This window comes from Crinia signifera, chromosome 1, assembly GCF_055691185.1.
Source record: "Crinia signifera chromosome 1, ASM5569118v1, whole genome shotgun sequence".
NCBI lineage: Eukaryota > Metazoa > Chordata > Amphibia > Anura > Myobatrachidae > Crinia > Crinia signifera.
In genome coordinates, this window is record NC_139217.1 from 373,225,435 (window position 1) to 373,250,405 (window position 24,971).

A 24,971-nucleotide genomic window follows, 5' to 3' on the forward strand; every position below is an offset into this window, starting at 1 on the left:
GGAGAAGAACGGTTCATTATAAAAATACATCATAATATTTAGAAAAATAAAAATCACCAAGTGACCATCTGCCCCTAATGGCCAAGGATGGACTTGCTGCCGATATCCTTGACCAAAACTCAACTCGCAAGGGTAGAGCTCATCACCCCACCCTTATGGGGACTTAACATAAATCTAAAGAGGAACACCTGCTCGTCTCAGCACAACTAGAGGCAACAGCTCAAAATAAAATGGTGTAAGGGCCCACTTGGACAAGTCAAGGATATTGGCAGCAGGTCCATCCTTGGCTGTGTCATGCTGCGCTATTTTCTCCAAAGGAGCTGTCCCCCAGGGAAAATACGTAACTATTATACAAACTACAGCATCCGTTCTGAAGCTGACCACTACCAAAAGCTGACACAACAAAAGAGTAAACTAAATGAAACCACAATAGGGTGGGAGGGAGTCCAAGGACCAAATGTAAAGAGACTGGATCATTCCACAATTTCCTCTATCTTTACCAACACCACACCCTTGCTTAAATTCATCCAATCCTATTATCTAGCTACAGTACCAGAGGGCTTTCTTCCCAACTCTCAAAGCTTCACCCTGAGTTAAACATTATGTATTAGGAACATTATGTATATCAGCACTAGGCCGGTAAGCTTATGTCACTTTAGTCAAACTTTGTGTCTTCTGTACTCTTTTATTGCTGCCTTTTGCAGCTCTATATTTTACTCATCCTTTACATTGAAAAAAAAAATGCAATTTCCCTTCCAGCTGCAGATACATGGGATATACTAAAGGTGAGGCCTGATGCCGCATTGTATGCAGGTCAGCCTAACAAGCGCTGGCATTGTGTTCGCAGATAAACTGCAGATATTGGCCCATATCCGAACCACTTGTTAAAGTAAAAGTCATCACTATCAGCCAGGGGAGTCCCCCGTTACCCCGTAACACTTCCCTGCTGCTTACTACCGCTGTTGGCTATAGCAGCACAGCAGAATATCTGTGCAGGGAGAGAGCAGCAGCCTCCCACCCCAGCACAGCACAGGACATGCTGCTATAGCCGTCAGTGGTAGTAGGCTGTAGGGAAGTGTTATGGGGGAGGGGGAGGCAGCTCCTCTACCCAATCTCATGCATCTACCCCTATTATGAGCAATCACTCATGCCAGCCCTATCCTTGGGGCAAGAGATCTGTCTGAAATGAATAATTCACATTTCCAAACACACACTAATAACATGTCCTTGAACCATTTAGCCTACATGTAAATGTCAAAGTATACCCATTCAGAGTCACTATGGCTGAGATGCTTATGGTGCATGCATAAGGATAAACAAGTGTATATGTGGGATAACCCTCAAAAGACCTGTTTGGGGTACCTGACAATATTAAAAGTCCCCAGGATTTAAGAAGATATTACTGCAGTCCCTCCTTTTATCACTGCAAAAACTGCCCCCATAGGTTTCTGTAGGATTAACCAAGCTTTTTGAATACAAATCATTCCAGAGCTGTCCCTTGATGGGCTACTACATTGGGTACCATTTCATAGATGAGAACTCCAGATCGCTCTTTGGGCCTCATTCAGACTTAGCTAAATAAAAAGCAAGGTCTTTAGAATTGACCCGTGGCGACCATTCAATGATTTTATTGGCCCGTGTGGCTGCATGCGATGGGATGTGTTCGCATGCTAGTAAGGTGATTCGCACAGCAGGGGCAGAGGGCGGGCTATTGGCCAGACGGAGGATGGCGTTTATCTGTTCGCTAGACTGTGATTACATGCAGCCTAGCAACCAGGCAGACGCCGCCCTCCATCTGGCCGAACACCCGCCCTCTCCCCCTGCTGCGCGAATCACCTCGCTAGCATGCAAACACATCCCCTCGCATGTAGCCGCATGGCCAAAAACGATATCAATTGACAGGGGTGGGATGACATAATAAGGAATTGTTGCCAAATATGTTTACATTATATATCATATATACATAACAGGATTGGTTTCTATAGTATTTTTTTTACCTTCCATTACATGGCCAAACTATAATGGTTCTAATAAAAACTCAAAATATAGACTACAACAAATCTATGATGACTCTTACACAGAGAGGTCGCCCAGGACAAAGGTCATATACAGGGTTTCATTAAAGGTTCCAGGTGCCCTAGGCCAGGGCCAAAACTTGGATTTCCGGCGCCCAGGGCAAGCAAGTAATTTGGTGCCACCCCCCAAAAAAAAGTTAGAGGCAGGAACAGAGTCGCGCTTAGCGCTGCTGGTGCCGCTGCATGTCCTGTTAAGTTTGGAAGACAAGAGGAACTGGACTGCCGACAATAGCAGTGTTGCAGAGAGGGAGGTAGCAAGGCATCCATCTACCAACCCCTAACACCCCCCTTCCCCCCAGGCTGCATCCTGATCCGCCTATTGGTTAATAAGACACTTACCATATATAGCTGCTAAACCAACTAAGGTCAATTCCTCTTGTCACGTAGTTACTTTGTCACCCTGAACTGTGATACATTGTATTTTTTATGCATTATACCAGAGGTTCCCAAACTTTTTTGAACCACGGCACCCAAGAGTTCTCAGAACATTTTTCAGGGCACCCCTAGGCCAAAGTTTGTTACCAATAATTTTTTTTTTTTAATGAAATAAGTTGTGCTTAAATGTCATACTTAGGTCCAGTTATGTGGTGAGGAACACGATTCACTTCTGTTTCCCCACATATTTTATAATTGGAAGCCCCAAGCACTGATTTTGCCTGTTTCATTGGCCAAAAATAATTTGAATTGGTTTTGGACCACCAACCTAAGGCACCCCTGCAAGTGCTCCGAGGCACCCCAATGAGCCTAGGCGCACAGTTTGGGAACCACTGCATTATACATTACCACTGTAACCTTAAGAATCCTATGTGACACATCCCAATATCTTTGTCTGAACATTTCAGAATGTGTTTTTTGCTGCGAGCACCAGATGCGGTACACATTATAAGTGGAAACAGATTGTGGGGGTGATCACTGGAACCTCCCCTCCACTAACCAATCCTAAGCTACAGCTCCAACTGGGAAACACACAAACTACGGAATTCTCTCTTCTCCGTTTAACTCATTTTGTACCACAAACACCTACCTGCTTTGCATTGCTCACCCACAGTGTTATGGAATGAAATCGGAGAAACTGCCCTTGTTCATGCTGAGTTCAAAAGATAAAAAGTAGAACATTTAGTAGTACTGCTAGAACACGAACAAATAATAAACACTAGTAATGTTTTGCAACATACAAAATTGTATAGCATATGATAATAAAAAAAGAAAGGATTAGTTTACTGACAAAATGTTGTATTGAGCAAAATATAATTAACTATATCTTAATAGATTAATGTTGAAATGGGGTGATCTACAATGAATAAGGCACCATCCTTATGTGTTCTATTAGTTATGTCATATTCCGAAGGCTGTGGGTTTCCTTATACAAGTTATACAGTGTGATACATACCACAATTCAGTCATCTGCAATGTATGCTTGTGTATACTTAACATGTAGTACCGCATCACATTTTTGTAAAAATAAATAAATAAATTACATTATATATATGCTAAAAATATTTTTACTTTATGAACAAAATATTATTTTTAAGGAAATACTTTGTTCCACCAAAAGTGAAATTGTGACAGTCTGCAGTGTAACATCTGTCAGTTCACGACCACATCATCACAACACAACTGTTTTGTGGCTCTATAACCTGCACTGAAAGTGTGTATATAGATCAGGATTAAGGAGCATTTATCTAAATATATATTTGATTCCCTACAAAAAATAAATGGAATATAAGTAAATTGTTCTCCCAGAAATACTTAAGTATTTGCCTACTTACTAACAATTATAATTATATTACGCCCAATATATGTGTATTTATATTATTCTTTTTAAGATTTTTTGCAGTGTTAGCACTAATATATATATATATATATATATATATATATATATATATATATATATATATATATATATATATATATAGTTGTTTCAGGAGCATGTAACCATCACTTAAGCTTTAAGGTTGTATTATTTTTTACCTATTGATTCTTGCCCATGACAATGATACTATTATTTGCACAAGGTAACCAGGCAGTTAACAACAGATGAGGCTTATGGCAAATACAAGCAATATTTCAATTTGCTGCTGTTGTCAATGTGTTTCTCCTACATGACAAATACTATATATACACACATTTTAAATGACAACTTTGACTTAACTTAACTAAGCTGTATAAACACTTGATAAGAATAAATGAGTAATGTAGAACAATTCTACCTTTTCTCCTTTCTCAGTATATGATGTCTAGAAAAAAAAGGACAAAACAATGCACAAGTTATATGCAAAGAAAACACATATATATGAATATAAAAGAAATCAATTATACCAGTTTGTATTTTGTTTGAATCACTGTCATATTATTGTTACAAGTGCAGAGAACTTACCATGTCTGGCAGATTCAGTACTATTGGTAAGGAGAACTGATATCTGAGGGATGTAATGCTGGAAGCACCTCATATAGGACTTGGGAGTTGGTACGTCCCATTCATGCTCCTCCTTATTCTTTGTAAGTTAATATCACTATTGCACAATGTTATTAATTTAGCTATGGTTTGGTATACAGGACAGCAGATGCAACACAATTCATATATTGGGAATAATATAACTAATGAATTATAATAATAATCATTCAACTGTGAGCAGATCTTAGTATAAGTAAGTATACTTGGCATACAAATTAGCATAGAAAAAAAAACAAGCCTGGTTACCAACAAACAAATCTCAAGGACTACAGTTTCACTTTATTCAAGCCTTTAGAGCCACAGACGTTACGTTGGTCTCCTTTTCAATGACGATAACCTGCCCCCAACTAGCCACAAATGCACCTCCTATGCTGTTGTTCTGGGTCCTGGTTCTAGGTGGCCGCCTGCCTACTTGCCATTTGGCTGGACATGACTGACTTTTGAACAAGAACATTTTAGCTCTAAGAACAGGTCAGCATTAGGTGGATCTGCACTCCAGTATATCCTTCAAGTCAGAGGCATAGAGTGATGCTACAGGTCCCAATGCAGGCACATTGTACTACCCCCAGTTCTGAAGTGTGTCTTGACATAACAACATGTGGGTAGCAATTACCAGTGCTAATAAAAAACCTAAAAAAAAACAGCAGTAGGTGTCACACCAGGGCATTGAATGACCATTGGGGCTGTGGATTGGGCACATGAAATTCACAAAGGTTCTTAAAGGTTCATGACCTGTAATCAGAAATCGGTTGCAAGACTAATATTAATGCTATCAGCAGAGTTGTAGCCAGAACTTTGTGGGCCCCAAAGCAACATTTTGAAGGGGCCCCTATCCAAATGCCATTAGAAAGACACCTCTTTATAGCAGCAGTTGTTAATTTTATGCCCCATTGTACTGACCTAGTTCATTTTATAAACCATAGTTCATAAACATATACAGGGGCATAACAAGCACCTTCTGGGCCCCATAGCAAAATCCTGAAAGCCCCCCCCCCCCCCCCAATTGTCACTACAATGACCCACGGGGTGGCAGAAGAGAGCAGGAATTAAGAGGGTATCAGGGAGAGAGAGGGGAGGTTGGAGAGAGAGAGTTTTGAATCTAGATGGAAGTGAGGCTCAGGGGAGAGCAGAGGAGAAGAGGAAGAAAGAGAAGAGAGAGAGGTTAGATGGAGAGGGAGTGAGAGGTGGGGGGTAGAGAGTGCAGGAGAAAGATAAAAAGAGAGAAAGGTTAGATAGAGCAGAATGGGGGAGAGTGCAGGGGAGAGAGAGGTTAGACATGAGGAGAGAGAGAGAGAGAGAGTGTGCAGGATAAAAATAAATATAAAGGATAGAGGGAGAGGGGGTAGAGAGAGCAGTAAAGAGAGACAGAAACATGAGAGAGGTTAGATGGCGAGTGGGGGAGGTAGTGCACTTTATACAATCCTATCCTAATCTCATCCTCCCCCTCCCCTACACCATCTCAGTACATGCTGTCTTGTGTTCTCGCCCTCCCACCCCCTGCTCCTCCTCATCCCCTCACCCCTTAAACATAAGTGCTGCAGTTTACATCCAGCATTGATGGAAGGTCAAGGTCTAGATCGTGACGTCGAGCCCAGGCCGGCACCATCAGAGAGGTCAGAGGGGTGATGGGAGGGGTGCTGGATCATCACTAAGTTCTCCGTCCCCGCACTGCCCGACGCTCACAGGGAAGGGTGTAAGTGACAGCGCCGCCGACACTGCCTGTGCGGCATTACTGAAATAGAATAAAAGGGTGCAGGGGGTGCCAGCAGAGCCCTCGGGCCCCCCAAAGGCCCGGGCCCCATAGCAATTGCACCCCCTGCACCCTCCATAGTTCCGCCACTGAACATATACACATAAACATTGGGGGCTTTTCTTGTTGTCAAGCTCACATGCAAATTCGCATGCAAGTGCGATGTTTTATAAATGCTCATGCGCATATCTGCTGAGTGTTTGCCAGGTGCACACACCTAAGCCCATGGGAATGCCCAATGTTTCATGGCCGTTCCCATGAAAACGCTGGGCATTCCCATGGATATCACCTGGTGACGCGGGTGTGGGGGGCGGACCTGAGAGTCACTTAGAAATGTGTGCACCTTCCATATCATTTGATGGCTGGCGACCATTGAATGATGTGGGTGTTTCCCCATGGCCTGCGGATAGATGTTTATGATAAACATCCTGTCACGCCTGGGGTCTGAGACAAACTGACGAGGACCTCAGGTGTAGGCTCTGAACGATATATAAATCAGGGTGGCTTGAGCAAACCTTGATACATGCAAAGGCACTGTAGTGCACCAGAGGCAGGAAACATGCAGATGTAAAAAGTACAACCAGGTTTATTATAGCAGATGGTAACAGAAGGTTGTACTTGGCAACTGATGAAATGGTAACGTATACAATTGGTAAATTGGTAACAGTAATTATGGATATGCAGGTGACGGGTGCAGTGCAGCGCAATGATGAAGGCCATATAAGTCTATGGGCCAATATCCAAACAGAGGCGATACATTACATGGAGTTGCTGAAAAAGGCAGAACGATGATGGAACATCTACAGGATTACAGAACGATGATGGAACATCTACAGGATTGCAGAACGATGATGGAACATCGACTAGAGTGTAGAACGATGATGGAACATCAACAGGATTGCAGAACGATGATAGAACATCGACAGGATTGCAGAACGATGATGGAACATCGACAGGATTACAGAACGATGATGGAACATTTACAGGATTACAGAACGATAATGGAACATCTACGGGATTGCAGAACGATGATGGAACATCGACAGGATTACAGAACGATGATGGAACATCGACAGGATTGCGACTATGCCCAGTGTGTATGGACACACTTTCCACTGTGCATACACACTGAGCGGCTTTCCCCCTGCCCAGCACCGAGGAAGGGGGAGGACAAAAACAAGGGTTGATCTCAAACTGGCGCTAATAGGAAGCAGCTGAAAATTATCCCGCAGAGACCATCACTTTCTCCACATAGGAAACAATAAATTGATGCAAAAAAATGGTGGGATAACCAGCACTTTAAATAGAGACTGCTTGTGAGCAGGAGATCAGAAGATAGATGATGTCATTAGTGGGCCAATGAAACCTCACTTACTTTAAAATTCTGTCTCGAGTTCACAACAGGCAGGTGGAGTGTCTCCCCACATAAATCAGATTACTTTCTCAAGTGCACTGAAAGGTATCTTTAGTTCTTTCGCACACCAACTATTTTTCATATAAAAGGGTACAACTTACTATATATTTCTAACTCGCGTTCCCGTAGTAGTTTCTTTAAATCAAGGTCCCACATCAAAGATAAAAATAACGAATTTATTCAAACGGTCACATACACACAGTAATCAAGACGGTGTTCCCAACTGCTGAGTAGATGTAAAGAATCTGTCCAGACGCTGCAGACGCTAGGATAGAAGCACTCACAAGCGGGTCCCGGCATCCGTATGAAACACGCTGGTATGGGGTGCGCCAGCGGTCACAGCACTGACGTCAACGCGTTTCGGGTTGCTCCTTTGTCAAGACGGAAGGGGGAGGACGGCGTTGCATAGCGAAGCGCTATGCCAAGCCGTCCTGAGAGCTGCTCATCTGCTGGTATAACCAGCAGATGAGCGACTTTCCCGGCGATGTTGCGGGAGCGCGCAGCGACGCTCGCCGCTCAGCAGCGCTCACCGTTCATCTCCAGGTCATACACACTGGGCAGCTTTGAGCTGAAAGCCACTCAAACCTGCTGTTTTGAGCGATTTTCAGCTCAAAGTCGCCCAGTGTGTATGGGCCGTAAGGCGGGAAAGTCTGTTTGTATGCGCCATGCTTGTGGACAGGAGCAATAGCGGCGGACTGGGAGATTGCTGGACACTGAGAACTGTCACTCACGGTGAGGAGACATGCTGTTCCGTTGTAGACACAGCAGCGCTGGAAGAACCGGGAGATGACTGCGGGACAGCCGTACTGAGCCCAGGACGCCGGCTGCATCCTGACTTGGAACGCAAGCAAAGCCTGCGCAGGCACTTAGCTGGTAAGAAAGTCTGTCTTAATACAGTCTTGCATGTCAACCAGAATAAGGTCCATTGTATCGCTACAGGTACACAGTATGCCACATAGTACGCCCAATTTAAATGATGACATTAGTATCCCTAGTTCATATTGCACCACATTACAGTGCCTTTACTTCATATCGTGCCACATTAAGTATCCTCCAATTAATTTTATACCACAATATAATGAGCAGGTCCAAGATCATACCTATGTACAGTATATTGCAGGTCCTAAGACAAATGTTTCTTAGGGCCCTTGTGTATCTATTAATGGTGAAAAAATGTATACAATGCATGTAACTGTGATAGGGAAGGACTGCCCCCAGGCACCTGCCTCACAACTACTGAGATTTATTTTTAATATGATTAAATGTGTCTGCCCAACCCTACAAGACCCTGTCTCTTCCAAAGATCAGCACATAATAGGTGCTATCCCCACACCCACTTTAATGTCTTCACCTTTAAAGCCTTCTATATGCAGTTGAAAATAGAAGTCAAGCAGTGTCCTGATAAATGGAATGGAATAGACATCCTTGATTTAATGATAGGCAGACTTGATAGCCCCCCCCCCCCCACCCCACCCAAATCCCAGCGCCCTAGGCAGCTACCTAACGGTAGAGCCGGCCCTGTGCATTCCCATTCTCCGCTGCCAGGAGGCTGTCTGTGAATGAGATCGCACGTGTAGTCTGTCTGATCTCCGGGATCGCGCATCGGAACGGATGCAAAACACATGCGATTTGGCCACTTTTCACCCGATTTCTTGGTCTGATCCGTCGGAATCAGGTGAAAAGTGGCCAAATCGCGCTAGTGTATGGCCAGCTTAACAGTTCTGAAGGGATAAATACAAAGATATGCAAAGTGCTGTGGATTAGTATACGTAGTACTATCAGGCTGCTTTTATTGGCTGATTGCATTATTTCTATTATTCTATTATTATTTCAATTCAATGGTCTGCTGCTTATGGTGATATGAGGAATATGGATCTTCTACGTGCATATACCTTCCTGCATGTAAAATGCTAGGAGCTGTACGTTCCACAATGATAATTCCTATATTTTCAACCTCATGTTTGACAAATTAATAAATGAAATGTGTATTATTATATAGCAAACAGGTAAACTGTCAGGAATAATGATTATGGGTCTAATTCAGAGATGGACAAGAAGTCGATGTTCCTCGCAACTCTACTATTATTGGCAGACTGTGCTTGCGCGGCATTCACATTGCGCACGCATACCCGCACACAAAAAGGATGCCTCCACAAAGTGATTGACAGGAAGTGACAGTTTGGGTATGTTAACATGGTGTCAGCAGTTGTTAAAACACAGGCATATGATAGCTGCATCCGGGATGTGTATGCGACATCAGCTGCAACCCTAGCATACAAAACAGTCAGTCTGCATAGCCATAGATCTACTTGAGCAGTCGATGTCTTCCGTTATTGGCTGCGTATGTGACACTACTACCTTATTCTGGTTGCCACGTTGCCCTGCGATTTTGCACAGGGGAGCGATGTTTAGCGATTGCGTATGCGCATAAGCATTTATGCGCATGCACAGCAGCTTTGTGGGAGCAGGCAGGCTACGCCCGCACACAGCAGTGCGGGTGGGGGATGTGGGGCAGCGGGCCGTGGTCACGCCCATGGCAACGCCCAGCTTTTAATGGGCATTCCCATGAAAATGTTGGCCGTTCCCATGGAAATTCTACCGTGATGTTGTTCTGGGGGCGGTCAGCTGACGTCAGCTGCATGCCTGCTTCCCATAAAGGCACCCGCAGATCTAAGACACCAGGGAGGTGTCAGATCTGCGAGTGCTTACAAAATCATTCGATGGTCAGAGACCATCAAATGATTTTGCCCCTAGCGTAGGAAGGGGGGGCATTTGTGCGGCCAGCTGGTGCCGTTTAAATTCACAGTTTTGCAAGTCAACCAGAAACACCCGCTATGTGTAGGCAATTGCAAATGAGTTGCAGTAGCACTGGACGGCTCATTTCACTTCTGGACGGCAGCTTCTCTTGCTGATATCAGCAGCTGCATTGCAGAGAAAAAAAAAACATGTTTGCAGGCTGTATAAGCATCCATCTCTGAATCGAGCTCTATCGTCCCATTTTTTGAGCAAAAGGGACCTGCATAAATATTTGCTGTGTGTGTTCATACTCTGAATATCTGCCCACCTGCAAGTTACTGGAAGAAAGCCACTGACTAAATACTGCACAGCTACGGGAAAACTGGAGGTTACTGAGGAGCAGCATGTGTACATCTGCCTTCTGATCATTTTAAGAGTGGGCGTTATCAGCACTACCAATCCCATTGGATGGTGAAGTGGGCTGTGTAAGCAAGCTGAAGTCTGGTTGGTTCTTATCCAGAAATAAAATAACATAGAAATGTATTTTTTTGTTTATAGCAGAAAGCGCTGAGAATTCCTGAAGTAACATGCACCCCACAGAGATAACAAGTGTGTGGGGATATTAATAAAATAATAGAGAATGTGACAGAGTTGTAATCAGGGGCGTAACTAGAACTTGGCAGGCCCCATACCAACATTTTTAAAAGGCCCCCCCCCCTCCATTGTCACTAAAATGCCCCTTAGGGTACAGAAAGAGAGAGGAGCGAGATAGATAAAGGGAGGGGTATAAGCAGGAGTGGGAGAGAATGTCAGAGAGGAAGGGAGAGAGAGAGTGAAAGTGTCTGGGAGAGAAAGGAGAAGGGACAGGGAAGGATGTCAGGGAGAGAGACAAACAGTGACATATAGCAGAGCAGGCATTCCCAATCATGATTCCCAAATGTGGCAAGAAAACCCCAAAACTGTTTTTTTTTTAATGCATCTCCCTAAGAGAAAGTTTGAGGATACAAGAGAGAAGGTGTGGGGGGTGAGAGGAGGGTATAGAGAGAGGGGTGTTGAGAGGGTGAGGAGAGCGAGAGATGGGGTTTGAAAAGATTCTGACATTAATACATTTGTCCCTCCTATTCCCCCACTGCACTCACCGGCTCCGGAGACACTGGTTCTCCCACACGCAGCTAGGTCCCCTGCACAGCGCTGCTGGATGCTGTGTCTCCCGCTCATCAGCAGCAAGCAGCAGCAAGGTCTCCTGCACAGCGCCACTGGGTCTCCTGCTCATCGACGCCAGGCAGTTGCAGAGTCTCTGCACTTTGGTGCTAGGCTCCAGCTGCGTGGTCTCCCGCGCAGCGTCTCTGGTTTAGAGTTGCCAGCAGCAGTGTCTTATTCTCCCACCGCTGCTGAACTAGGGCATGGGATGGCGGCGCAGCCACTGGAATGTAATAAGGCGAGCAGGGGTAAAGCAGAACTGCAGGGCAGAAGGGCAGTCAGTGACTGGGTCAGTGACCGGGTGCAGGGGGAGCAGCGGGCCCCCGGATCAGCTCGGGCCCCATAGCAGCTGCACCCCCTGCACCCTCGGTAAATACGCCACTGGGTGTAATGTAGTATATGCCTTTAACATTTGATGGTAGTGGGTGACAGGAAAAGTCAGAGGATGACCTCTGCAAATGTATTACAAAATATCACTAACTCTCATCTCTTCTTATAGCTACACTTCTTCTTTGTACAACCTATAAAGTTACTGAACTGACTCAAGCTGTGCGGCCATGTGTAAATCTGAATTTATACATAAATAAGCCTCTCCATATGCACAGCCTGCTTTAAGGGCCGGCAACAGCAATCTTGGTGCCCAGTTCTCTGACATATCTGGGGGCTCCCTTCAACACACAATTATTATGGCCCTAATTCAGGTTGGCTCAGTAAGCAGCACCACCCAACCGAATAACCCCCCCGCGCGCATCCCCTCTGTACCATGCAAGGGGATGTGTTCCAAAACACCAACAAAACGCTGGGCGTTCCCATGGTCCAGAGCCTTCACTGCACCCGTCCGCCCTGGCCCTCCCTCCCGCAATTAGTGTGTAAATCGCCTAAGTCGCTCGTTGCCAGGGGCTGCACATGTGCAAATATGCACTTGAGCATGTGCAGACTCCCAAACATCGTAACGGGGCCGAATTCACCAATTGAACATGAACCTTGAGATGTGTTTTTACTGGTGACTGAGTAAGTGCGTAAGATACCGGAGAGAGACACCAGGGGCAGAGAGAGAGTGAGAGCTCAAAAAATACACTGGACTGTTTTCACTGTTTGGCCTTGCGCATACGAGCGACAATCCGTATGCATGCGCAGTCCATCGATAATCATCCACCCTGCTAAATCACACGGCTGCAATCAGGTCTGAATAATCCCCTAGAGGCGAGCTTTGGAACTCACTGTGGAACTCACTAATGAATATTTGTTGGATATCCCCAGAAAACACTGATTTTTAGAGGGATACCTGTAAATATTTAAGTATCACCGCACAGCCCGGAGTATCATTAGGATACTCCGATTGGCTGTACAGGTCATAAAAAGGCTGAAAAATGTGTCCAAATTTGCGTGTTTTTGTTTGTCCACCTTCCTCTTGAGGATGGATCAAAAGCTCTCAATGGTATTAAAGTATGAGGAGTTTCCTGGGATGGGTTACAAAATGTTGCTCCTGCACAAAGGGGGGTGCGGTGTAAGTGCATCTCATGCACAATAAAGGACACATTTGTCAAACCCCCACTATCCACGCCAGCCCAAAGCGTGGTGAGCGTAACGAGGCCCGTGGGGGGATGCGGTACGCGTCCTACCGACCTGTTCATACCCCCACTATCCATGTCGGCGTGAAGTTGATTTTATAAAGTGTGACGAGTGCAGCGAGTCACCGAGCCCGAAGTGTGGTGAGCGCAGCAAATTACTTGACATGTATTCCGCGTCCGATCGCCACGCTTCGGGCTTGGTGGCTCGCTGCGCTCGCCACGCTTTATAAAATCAACTCCACGCCGACATGTATAGTGGGGGTATGAACAGGTCGGGAGGACGCTTACCGCATCCACTCGCCACGGTTCGGGCTGGCGTGGATAGTGGGGGTGTTTCAGGGACACATTCACACCTGTCATGTCAGGCAGGTTAAAATGGTCAATGGTTCCTACACAATGTAATAAGCGCTGACTAACTACGCTAACTGCGTAACGCTGACTGACTACGAGAACTACATAAGCTCCGACTAGCCGCGAATGGGCGGGAACACAACGCTGATACTGACATGGACACCTCACTGACTATGCTAACTACGTAATCTCCGGCTAGCCGCGAGCGGGCGCTGATAGTGACAGGGACACTGACTATGCTGACTACGCTGGCCGCGGGAACAATACGCTGATTCTGTCAGGGACGCTACGCTGACTACGTAACTGCCGCCGTGAAACTATACAACTACCTTTTTTTCATAGGGGCGTGGCCATTCCCCATCCCATTGGTCACGCCCCTCCCATTGACCATGTCCCTTTTTACCGGGGTTTGTCGGTACTTACAGCGGCCCTGGTTGTATTCAGAGAGTCATAAGCTTTCCAAAGACATGTCACAACAGAAATAGCATGGACCCTTATGAAAGCACCCTTAAGTGGTCATCCGATTAAAACCATCTTCGAACTTATATTTTCCCTTAAGATGATAAGGTGGTGTGCAAACTGCAAAGTCCGAAGATGATTAGTTAAAGCGTTCGAGTTGCCACTGCATTTCCTAATTTTAGTTGTAATGTTCCAGGACACGCATGATGAAATTTAAGTCCTTGTCTTTCATTTGGCATACGTATATATTGTGCAGATAGGACAATACTTGCCTACTTTTGAGCACTAGTTTCAGGGAGGATATAGTTGTTAGTAGAATTTTGCACAGCATCCTGTTGAGGGGGCGTGTCATGCTCCACCCAAAGGGCGTGTCTAGTTCCATATATGGAGAGATTGTGGAAAGAAATTGTGAACGTAGTACCTAGAAGCGCAGGTATGTACTGCTACATCTGAGAGAAAACTTTTAAAATTACTTATATACAAATGTAGATGAGCCCCTGAGCAGTTAGTAAGAGCTACTATACTTGCTGGGAAATGGTGCTGATGATTCAATGTAAATGTCTCTATCTCTCATTCCTTCCCCCCCCCCCCCAAAATGTTACAGTGTAATGTGGGCTAGGTGAAATGAGGGAGATTGTTAGACTAATGAGGGAGAGAGGGAGATTGCTGCTATTTCAGGGAGTCTCCTGCAGAATGCAGGAGGGTAGGCAACTATTTACTAATGATATAAGTGTATACACTTAAATATTTTTATTAGTATGATTAGTACTTATTTTAGTTTCCCCTCATATCTCTAAACAGGATACTTTTCACAGATTGGACTGTCGGATAAATTTACTAAGATGGGACTCGGTTTTATTGAAGACGGAATGTTGCCCATAGCAACCACTCAGATTCTACTTCTTATTTATTTAGTACTTTCTAGAAGATAATAGATACAATCTGACAGGTTGCTATGGGCAATATCCCAACTTTAATAGAACTCCCATTTAGTAAATATACTTCTCAGTTGTTTGTGCCTCTGAGGCACCTTCCCATACTTATAATCCTGTTGGTCATTTGTTCTTCTGAGGGACTGCCTGGCACCTGCTGTACTTGTAATCCAGTTGCTCGTTTGTTCCTCCGAGGCACCCGTATTTATAGTCCTCTTGGTCATTTGTTACTCTGAGGCACCCGTACTTGTAGTCCTGTTGCTCGTTTATTCTTCTGAGGCACCCGTACTCGTAGTCCTGTTGCTCTTTTGTTCCTATGAGGTACCCGTACCTGTAGTACTGTGTGTATCCGTATTTGTAGTTCTATCTAGAGCTGGACACCGGAGCATGACTGGCAGCGATATGTCTGAACCTGGGGCTCCTGCATCAGCGGTGACCATGCACGATGTACAGCAGCTTATCGCCAAGAAGGACGAGATCGAGGCGCAGATCAAGGCTTACTATGATGTTTTGGAAGATGTACGTTAAGGAAAGGCAGTGGCCTAGTTACTCTGGGTATAATTCCTTTATCATGCTGCATGGTCCTGTGGTGCCCGGTACCAGCCAGTCAGTGAGGGGCATATGGGCGAGTTTTAGAGGGAGATTTTAAAAGTTTGGACTGACCTAAAGTGGAGAGAGATAAAGTACCATTCAGAGTCGTTGGTCCTTTATCCCTCTCCACTTTATTGTCCAAGCTTTGAGACGTTTCCCCGACAGAGTTGTCCCTGTCATTTAACTAGGTTAGACTATGACTACTTTGTTATTATTTCTAGCTATGACTTATAATGATATATGTTAAAGCTTCTAGAGTGAATACGTTGTCCATAGCAGTTGTTTTTCATCAACTGGATTCTATACCATTGTACGTAGCAGCTTATTGGTTGCTATGGTCAACTTTTTCACTCTTTAGAATCTTTGATACAATATTTAAATACTCTTTCCTGGTACATAATTCCTGTGTGTTTGTAACGGACTTCAGTGTCTGAATTGTGTTTATATTATTGTAGACTTCTAGTTCTGGAAATTCTACATCTAGAATAGTCACTGTTGCAAATGCTGTCTGTCCAACAATTCTGTTTTTGTCAGGCTTTACACAGATCACAGCAGTTTTCAGTAATTGTCTCCTGTCTTTTGCATGGTTTTTGGAGCTGTTGGGACAGTAGTATAGCCACATGTCATTACAGGCACCATGGTCATAGTGTGGATGGTAGACAATGTCTAGGTCGACCATTGATGGTCGACAGTGACTAGGTTAACCCCAAAGAATGGTTGACATTGACAGGTCGACACAAGCTTTAGGTGGACATTGTGGACAGGAGTTTTTCACATTTGTTGGTACCTATATTGACATGGACATATATAAGTGTACATTGTCCCCTCTCATAGCTTGCTGCACCTGGCACACTGTTATATTCTCATTTTATGCCCACTTGGATAGTAGAGTATGAAAAACCCTCTTTAAAAAAACATAACAACATGAAAAACTCATGTAAAACTAGGGTATGTCGACTCTAGCTTGTTAGCAAGTAATCTGCTGATGGCTATGAAAGAATTGAGCCAACTGCCAGGCGGTGATACAACGTTTCGATTTATTATCGTACCTGAAGACGATAATAAATCGAAACGTTGTATCACCGCCTGGCAGTTGGCTCAATTCTTTCATAGCCATCAGCAGATTACTTGCTAACAACCCCAGTACTCAGAGTGCCGAGCATCAAAAAGATATATATATATATATATATATATATATATATATATATATATATATATATATATATATATATATATATATATATATATATATATATATATATATATATAGTATATATTTTTTTTTTTTTTTTGTTAAAGACATTTTATTGAGTTTTCATGAGAACACCAAGACAAAGAAAAAATATAAAGCAAATGACAAAGTCTTGGTCAATATACTACAGTATTACAATAATACAATATATGTAAAATAAACATATCAGTCTTTCTTGGATTCCCTAATTCAAAATAGTATTATCAAAAATCGGTGAAATCCAAAAGAAATTGCTATATTAAATACTTAACAGATTATTATGATAAAGAAACTATAGTCAACATACAAGGGAGACAAGGAAGGGAAGGGAAGTAAACATGAGGGGTATGTTGACCATATTCTTAAGTGCCGACCTAGTGACTGTTGACCAAGACATTGTTGACCCAGAGACCGCATACCAGGAGGTATACAGTGGATTGTGTGGTGCTCTTGAACAGTGCAGACATTTTTTTTGCCATGGGTTTTCAGTTTGAAAAATTGAAAATAAATTAAAGCAAGCTGTATAACTTGCCCTTCCTATATAACAAAAGGCTATATTACTCCACACCTTTATGGGGGGAAATTCAGATATTTTGCTTGTACTGCAGCTTATGGAGCAATTAAAGTGTTTGGCCGTGCACAGATGCTGTTGCTGACATTACTGTTCTGTTGATGTGCTGGTAACTAATACAGGACAATTTGATTCTTGCAGCAAAAGAATGTCGGAATGGAAGGACCATTGATTGACATAGAGGGGTACCCCAGGGCAGATGTAGACGTCTATCAAGTGCGGACTGCTCGGCAAAATATTATTTGTATGTTCTTTTTAAGTTTAAAAACAGCTGATTTCATTTGGTCAAATCATGAAAAAGCATTACAGCACCGTACACACTAATAGATAAATCTGCAGATCTATCTATAGACTGATTGGTCAGTGTGTTCTCCATACATGCTGCCTGATATGTCGGGAGTGACATGAAAAATGGGTGGGTGCATTTGCATGTGACCGCCCACTGGGCTGTCAATCATCGGTGGCTCCCGGCGTGGCCGTACAGGTGATTATTCCGTACACACAGCACGATGTGCCGATATATCTGGCATCGGCTGTGCAACAACGCTGTTCAGATATATTGCTCGTACACACTGGCCGATGGTGCATCCATATATCAGCCTTTCAATCGAACGTCCGATATATCGGCCAGTGTGTACACACTTTAAGATTATCTTTCCAATCAGGCTGGTTAGAACGAGTAAACTTTTTCAGTAAAGTCAGATCTTCACAGGTAACTGGTGAATCAATGTTTCGGTTTATTGAGAACCTTCATCAGGATTTGTGCAATATATCTAAACAGGTGCATGTGTATATATATATATATATATAAACAGAGTGAGAAAAACCTCTGCACACCCACGTGTAACCCCCACTCCCACTCTCCAGTGATGTCATCATAGATCAACCATGCTGACACTGTGGTATATTTTCAATTGATGCCGTATCCATTCTGAAATTCTTTTGACGGAATAGATCCGGCATCCATTATTCAATGCAGCGTTGCTGGCTTTATATTTCCAGGTCTACAGAATGATCATAAATCCATCATGAAAGAGATAGAAGAGGCCTTGCACAGCTTACATGCACGAGACAAAGAAAAGCGTCAGAAAGATGAAGCAGAGGCCCAGGCTGAAGCACTACAGCGCAACCAATCTCTGCCCTGTGCTTTTGCCCGAGTTGATGCAGTCACTCCTGGATCTCCAGCCAGTATATCGGTAAGTGCGTTCTGTAGAAGTAGTCACTCCGTCTGCATCTACAGTGTTGAAATGATGTCGTTGACATTTTTTTATGTGGTACATATACCCTGATATGTCTACTTTGTAACATGTTGACATGTCATCACTGTCTACATGATGACTGTTGACCTTCTCATGTCAACTCTATTACTGGCAATCCTTACCACAAGTGTTCTATAGTCCTTCTGATGACAGCAAAGTCATTCTGAATGTATTTGTCTTACATCTACATGGTAAAATGAACCTGGAGTGGTAAATGTATTATACCCGCAGGTATAAAGTTTCCTGCTTCACCTACTTACCGAGGCAATGCAGGAATCTGCAGCACCAAAATGTATTCACATCTAATATGTTGAAGTGGGGAAGTGAAACCCCTCCCCCCCGCTCCAGTGATCAGTGCCAGGCCCCCCACAATGCATCAGCCTGGTGGTAATGCACTGTCACTCGCTACCCGGCCAGCGCTCTGGGAACTTGTGAGGTCTCATGTGCTGCCCTTAGCTGGTAGACTCTGTAGTCTGGGACAGTACTGCTCCTGCTGTGGTGTAGGAGTAACGGCAGCTACAGCTGTTGGAATAGCTAGCTGCAGATTTCAGTATAATCTACACTAGTGAGAGTGCATACATTGCCTGTCTCTTGCTATGCTACTCCTCCTTCATACATGGGGAGAAATGGTAATGACCCTTTATACATTTACCCCTGAATCTCTTGTGCAGACAGAAAGCAATTTTTGTATTACCTGTCCTTCATTAAAAAAAAAAAAAAAAGAATCTATAGATCGCATTGGATCTAGTTCAATCTAGTATAAAAAGCATTGAATGTACATCACACCATATGTGGGCACCTTTAATTAGGCCCAGTATGGCTTCATGGAATAACGGTGAACCAGCTGTAATGTGGTGTTATGGTGGGTGAATATTTACCAGTTATTTATATTGGATATACACTGATGTTAGGAAATACTCCATTTTTCTTAATAATCTTAGCAAGAGTTATAAACCAGGATAAAGGCTTTTCTATACAGTCACATTTCACCATCTGGTCTTTATTGAAACTGTTTATTCCATTTGACATCTGCTGTAGGATAGGAAGCATTCTCGTCTGTTCTTACTGCTCCTGCGTTCACTGTTACCATTGTATGTATTTATTTTTTTGTTTACTGACTTTTTGTTTCAATGCTGGTACTGGATATTTAATCCATTACAACAACAAATAAAGTAATTGTGTGTTTTTTTTGTTTTTTTTTTAAGAACGATGTATGACTTTTTTTTTATTTTTTTTAAACCTATTCGAGTATATTTACTAGATTAAATACAGTTCCGGTAAGCCAGCACATTGCACTCAACACTCCGGCATAACCAATAATCAAGTAGATTTTCTCTGTCTGGTGCAAGATGGAGAGTAAAGCAAGTGGCTGGTTGCTTTCTATGGCCTATGTGAAACGTACCCTTAAATGTAATGTTATTTAATAATAAAATATAAAACCTAATAGTCCACAAATGCTATAAAGCGTTGTGAGCCCCTAGACTGGTCATGTGCAATGGTAAAGTCTTCTAAATGACATAACTAGAGGAATCCTTTTCTGAAAGATCTAAACATGGAAGATGTGGTAACTCCTAACTGTTTTCTAACTATTTGCACATTTTCCTGCTGTATTTTGGTTGTTTGTAGACCTTTTCTCCAAGTAAGGACATCTGTCATACCAATACATCTGCTTATGTTTAGGATTAAAGAGAGCTGAGTTTAACAACTTTGCTGCTGTGTACAGGAATGATTGGGACTTTTATTGGTAATAATCCAGCATCTGTACACAGCTACTGACTGGACCATGAGTTCACGTAACAAATTCCATATAATGCACACACTTTTATTGGCGCCACAACTTATTTGCATTACTGACGTGTTTTGTAGGAATTTCATGGAGACCTATACATCATCCAAAGTGTAGGATCTCTATTCTTCCTTATTTGCTGGCTAGTGTTGGGTTTCACTGAATATTAGTGTAATATACACATGTATCTAATCACATAACATATTGGTAGAAATTTACTAAGATGTATATTCTACTTCACATGTGATGTTGCTATGGGCAACCAATCAGATTCTGTCTACTATCTTCTAGAGCAGGCATGTCCAAACTATGGCCCTCCAGCTGTTGTGAAACTACAAGTTCCATCATGCTTTGACATAGTTTTGCTATTGGGGAATGATAAAACTATGGCAAGGCATGCTGGGATGTGTAGTTTCACAGGTTGGCCAGGCCTGTTCTACAGGGTGCTAAATAAGTAAGAAGGAGATTCTGATTGGTTGCCCATAGCAACATCCCATGTGAAGTAGAATACACATCTTAGTAAATTTCGCCCATTATGTATAAAAGGGTATAGACTTAAATTTTAAATGATTATTTATGAATTGAAGTATATACCATTTTGATGTGATTACTTATGTGTGTTACACTATTATTCAGTGAAACCCAGCGCTTTTCATCCATTTCTGTTCTATATTCTCTAGAAAGTTCTAACACACCCCTCAAGCAGCTAAGACAGTGCCCCATGATACAGTCCACCTTCCTTTTATCTGGTCTCATTGCTGTTGTCATTTCCTTAATTAGGGACTGCAGGTTGGAGATGAAATTGTTGCATTTGGATCCGTAAATACAGGAAACTTTCAAACACTACAGAACATTGCCACTGTAGTGCAACACAGCGAGGGGGTAAGTGTACATGTCTGCTCCCAATACCCCTTTTCCACCAAAACCCTGGTAATTGAACACTGTTTCAAGTCGTGTTACAGCCATGTCACAAGGCTTTAAACCCTGTTCATTCCATAGGCTGGACCATCTTCCCACGATTCAAAATGACACCAACCTCCAAATGCCATTGAGTCGACTCTGTGTAGGCTTGTAGGATGACCGGGTCACCAGGGTTGGATTCCTGGGTAACTGGTCCTAGATTATTTTTCACAGACCCTTTTATACAAAGCCATGACCCGGATTTCCCCGATAGTAGCCCAGGTTATTGTGGCAGTAAAAAAAAAAAGAGGGGTACTTGTTTCCTAGAAGGGCGCCCACGATTTTGATCTTGGGCATCGCAAGGAAAAAAATTGTGTCAGTCGCATCGCATGCGGCCAAAAAAATCGCATGCGATGCGACCGACGCGATTACTGCGATTTTACATAGGGAACAATGGTAAATGGCCCAATTCACCCGATTTCACATAGGGAACAATGTTAAATGGCCCACAGACCCCAAATACCCACCCTGAAGTGTGAAATGGCCCCCCCAATTGTTAACGCCACCCCACGATCAACGTCAACCCGAAGCGTGGCGAGCGGCGGCGGTACTCGTCCTTGACCTTCTCATACCCCCACTATCCACGTCGACGTGGAGTTGAGAATAGAAAGTGTGACGAGCGCAGCGAGCCACCGAGCCCGAAACGTGGCGAGCGGACACGGATTACTTAACATGTATTCCGCGTCCCCTTGCGGGGCTCGCTGCGCTCGCCACGCTTCGGGCTCGTATTCCGCGTCCCCTCGCGGGGCTCGCTGTGTGGCGAACGCTTCGGGCTCGGTGGCTCGCTGCGCTCGCCACACTTTCTGTTCTCAACTCCACACCAACGTGGTTAGTGGGGGTATGAAAAGGTCGGAGGACGCGTACCGCCGCCCCACGCGGGCTCGCTGCGCTTGCCGCGCTTCGGGTTGCCGTTGATCGTGGGGTGGCGTTAACAATTTGGGGGCCATTTCACACTTCAGGGTGGGTATTTGGGGTCTGTGGGCCATTTAACATTGTTCCCTATGTGAAATCGGGTCAATTGGGCCATTTAACATTATTCCCTATGTAAAATCGCGGTAATCGCGTCGGTCGCATCGCATGCAATTTTTTTTTGGCCGCATGCGATGCGACCGACGTGATTTACATTTTACCATGCTTTTCTATGTAAAATCGCGGCCATTGCATCGGTTGCATCGCATACCATTATAATGGCATGCGATGTACATGCGATGCCCGCGATGGGCGCCGTTCTAGGAAACAAGTACCAAAAGCGGTATAAAAGGCATAATGTGTAGCTCATTTTAAGCTGCTTTCCCATAGATTTGTATGTGTTTTTTTTTTTTTTGTAATATAAAGAGCAGTTTTTGTACATGTTTAGCATAATGATCATTTCTCTTCTAAACTCTGTTTTCCCACTGCAAAAATCTTGCTGTGGGGGAGACTAATATGAAGTCCACTGCAAGGCAGAATCTTGTTCCCAAGTAGGTCACCGAATGTCCAGACCTTTCACCATTTATATGATGGCATGATCATTTTTGTCATAGCTTGCAAAGTTTATTTATTTTAAAATCCAACAGCAGTTGTTATGGGTTTTTTTTGCTAATTTTAGCTGTTTTTTTTTCAGAAACCATTAAGCGTGACTGTTGTTCGAGATGGAAAATCTGTTAATTTAGGACTCACACCACAGCGATGGAGCGGAAAAGGACTTTTGGGGTATGTCAAACTCCTTCAATTAGTATGTCAATTGGGAGTGTGTGAGTGTATATATAATATATCAATTATTGTACTATTCTCCTCACAATAGGGCAAATTTGCTAAAATGGGAGATCTATTGTGTCCATAGCGACCAATCAGATTATATCTATTATCTTAGAGGGTACTAAATAAATAGGAAGTAGCATCCGATTGGTTGCGATGGGCAACATCCCTTCAATAGAACTCTCATCTTAGTTCATTCACCCCAATGTGAGCAGTAGTATAATAAGACACGTTTTTTTGTGCTGAGCATAGCTCAGATCGCGCAGCACACATTGCTGCACCAGCGCTGTGTGCTTGGCGATCTGTCACTGCTCTTGTTCTCAATAGAGAGAACACGGGCGATGACTAGATTTATACCGCATTCGATGTAAATCTAGTAAAGCGACAGCGCTGTGTGGGACCGTGCATTGCCAGGGGCCATACACACAGAGCGATATGTGCTTAATTTCTGGTCAGATCGCTTAGAAATGGGGCTGTAATGGGGACAGCATCTCAGTGTTTCCGCAGCCATTCTACACAATCGTATCGTTCGTTAGGACTGTGACAATTGAATAGACTGTGACTGGTGCTGTGTCTCTGTACCAAGTTGCTGGGATCTACAAAGCTGCCTGTGGGCATCTCAATACAAATCCTGGCAGCTTGGAAATTTGCACATTTTAGCACAATACTTGCATATGGGATCACAGCTGCAGAGTATTTGCATAGAGTTCTAAATCAGACTATTGGTTACCAAGTGTGAATAGATTAATAGATAAATGTTCATTCAGGAAAATTACATGATGTCTGTCTCTTTTCCATAGGTGCAATATCCTTCCAATAAAAAGATAAAACCGCCACACTTGGCTTGCTCTAGAACATCTTACACAGATTCCAGATTTGCCAGTTGCACAGTTCTGCTGGGACCTGACAAATGAAAGATGAACTGATCTCGAGATGACGTTTTTCTGCTTTTGGGTGACATTGATCTGCTGTGGGACTTGGAAATTTGTGCAAAATAGAATGATTGCTATAGTTTCCCATTTTGTTTATATTTGAAACATTTATTCGTGAGGACCCAGCCCATCCTCTCATTACAAAGCAGTGAAATCGCTCAGGCACTTCCGATGTCACTGGACCATAGTGAATCGACAGCCCAGATTGTCACTGCACACAGTGTAGGTGACGGATACACTTAATACAGGAATATTACAGTGAACCAAGAAAAGTTCTTAATACCTGGTTGATTTGTAGCATTCATTACTGTTGCTTGGAAAAAATAAACCAAAACCCCCTCCCCCAAAAAAATCCACGTTGTAGTATTTTATTCACTGCTCCTTCCTCCATGAGATAGAAATATATATGTGTGTATGTGACACGACAGGGAACCTTTTATAAGCATGAGGGTCTCCTGTGTGATGGGTTGAGGATTTGACAATGAACTCTAGCATGAATAGAGGGGGGTTTGTTTGCAAAGGGCAAACGGAAAGATAATGTGTCTTTTTGGGCGCACTCTTTGTAATGTTCAATTAAATGGTTTAATTATTAGTTTTAAAACATAGCTTTTAATGGACTTCTTTATCTAAAATATATGGAGCAGTTATAAATTGATAATCAGTCGTTTAATACATTTTAATTAGACTATCAATCAAAAACACACAACACAAAAGACATGACAAAAGACAGACTTACATAGACATATATAATTTTTCTTCAAATAGAAAAGTATCCTCTATTGTTAAAGGTATTTGACACTATTTTGGTTGCTTATATGCCTTATTTTAATGCCTTGGCATATAGCATTGCTCAGCTTAGCCAGAATTAGCCCAAGTGTTGTTTTTGGATACAATCTATTTCCATGCGATCATAGAATATAATTTAATCTTGACTTGTATAGTTGGTGCTATATATAGGAGA

At 43.2% G+C, this 24,971-nt stretch overlaps 2 protein-coding genes across 3 annotated transcripts in view; one reads left to right on the forward strand and one right to left on the reverse strand.

Moving 5' to 3' along the window:
• The window catches only part of HPD (4-hydroxyphenylpyruvate dioxygenase), a 38,868-nt gene extending 23,773 nt beyond the window's left edge, over nt 1-15,095 (reverse strand). Inside the window, exons 1-3 of one of the 2 annotated variants that reach the window (XM_083151307.1) lie at nt 15,052-15,095; nt 4,286-4,312; nt 3,100-3,162 (exon numbers count right to left, since the gene is read on the reverse strand). Coding sequence is in view for 1 of the 2 variants with exons in the window: in XM_083151306.1 (XP_083007432.1) it covers nt 3,100-3,162; nt 4,286-4,312; nt 4,453-4,455 (93 nt within the window). In the remaining variant the exon portion in view is untranslated. Of the gene's footprint in view, nt 1-3,099; nt 3,163-4,285; nt 4,313-4,452; nt 4,563-15,051 lie in introns of those variants that run through there. The other variant, XM_083151306.1, reaches the window with a different exon arrangement.
• A 121-nt stretch (nt 15,096-15,216) lies between these two features.
• Nucleotides 15,217-24,371, forward strand: PSMD9 (proteasome 26S subunit, non-ATPase 9). The gene is made up of 6 exons (XM_083151308.1): nt 15,217-15,462; nt 17,478-17,580; nt 18,339-18,532; nt 21,162-21,263; nt 22,945-23,033; nt 23,879-24,371. The coding sequence occupies exons 1-6, from the start codon at nt 15,331-15,333 to the stop codon at nt 23,904-23,906; spliced, it is 648 nt and encodes a 215-aa protein (XP_083007434.1). The 5' UTR covers nt 15,217-15,330; the 3' UTR covers nt 23,907-24,371.
• Nucleotides 24,372-24,971: the final 600 nt, after the last annotated feature.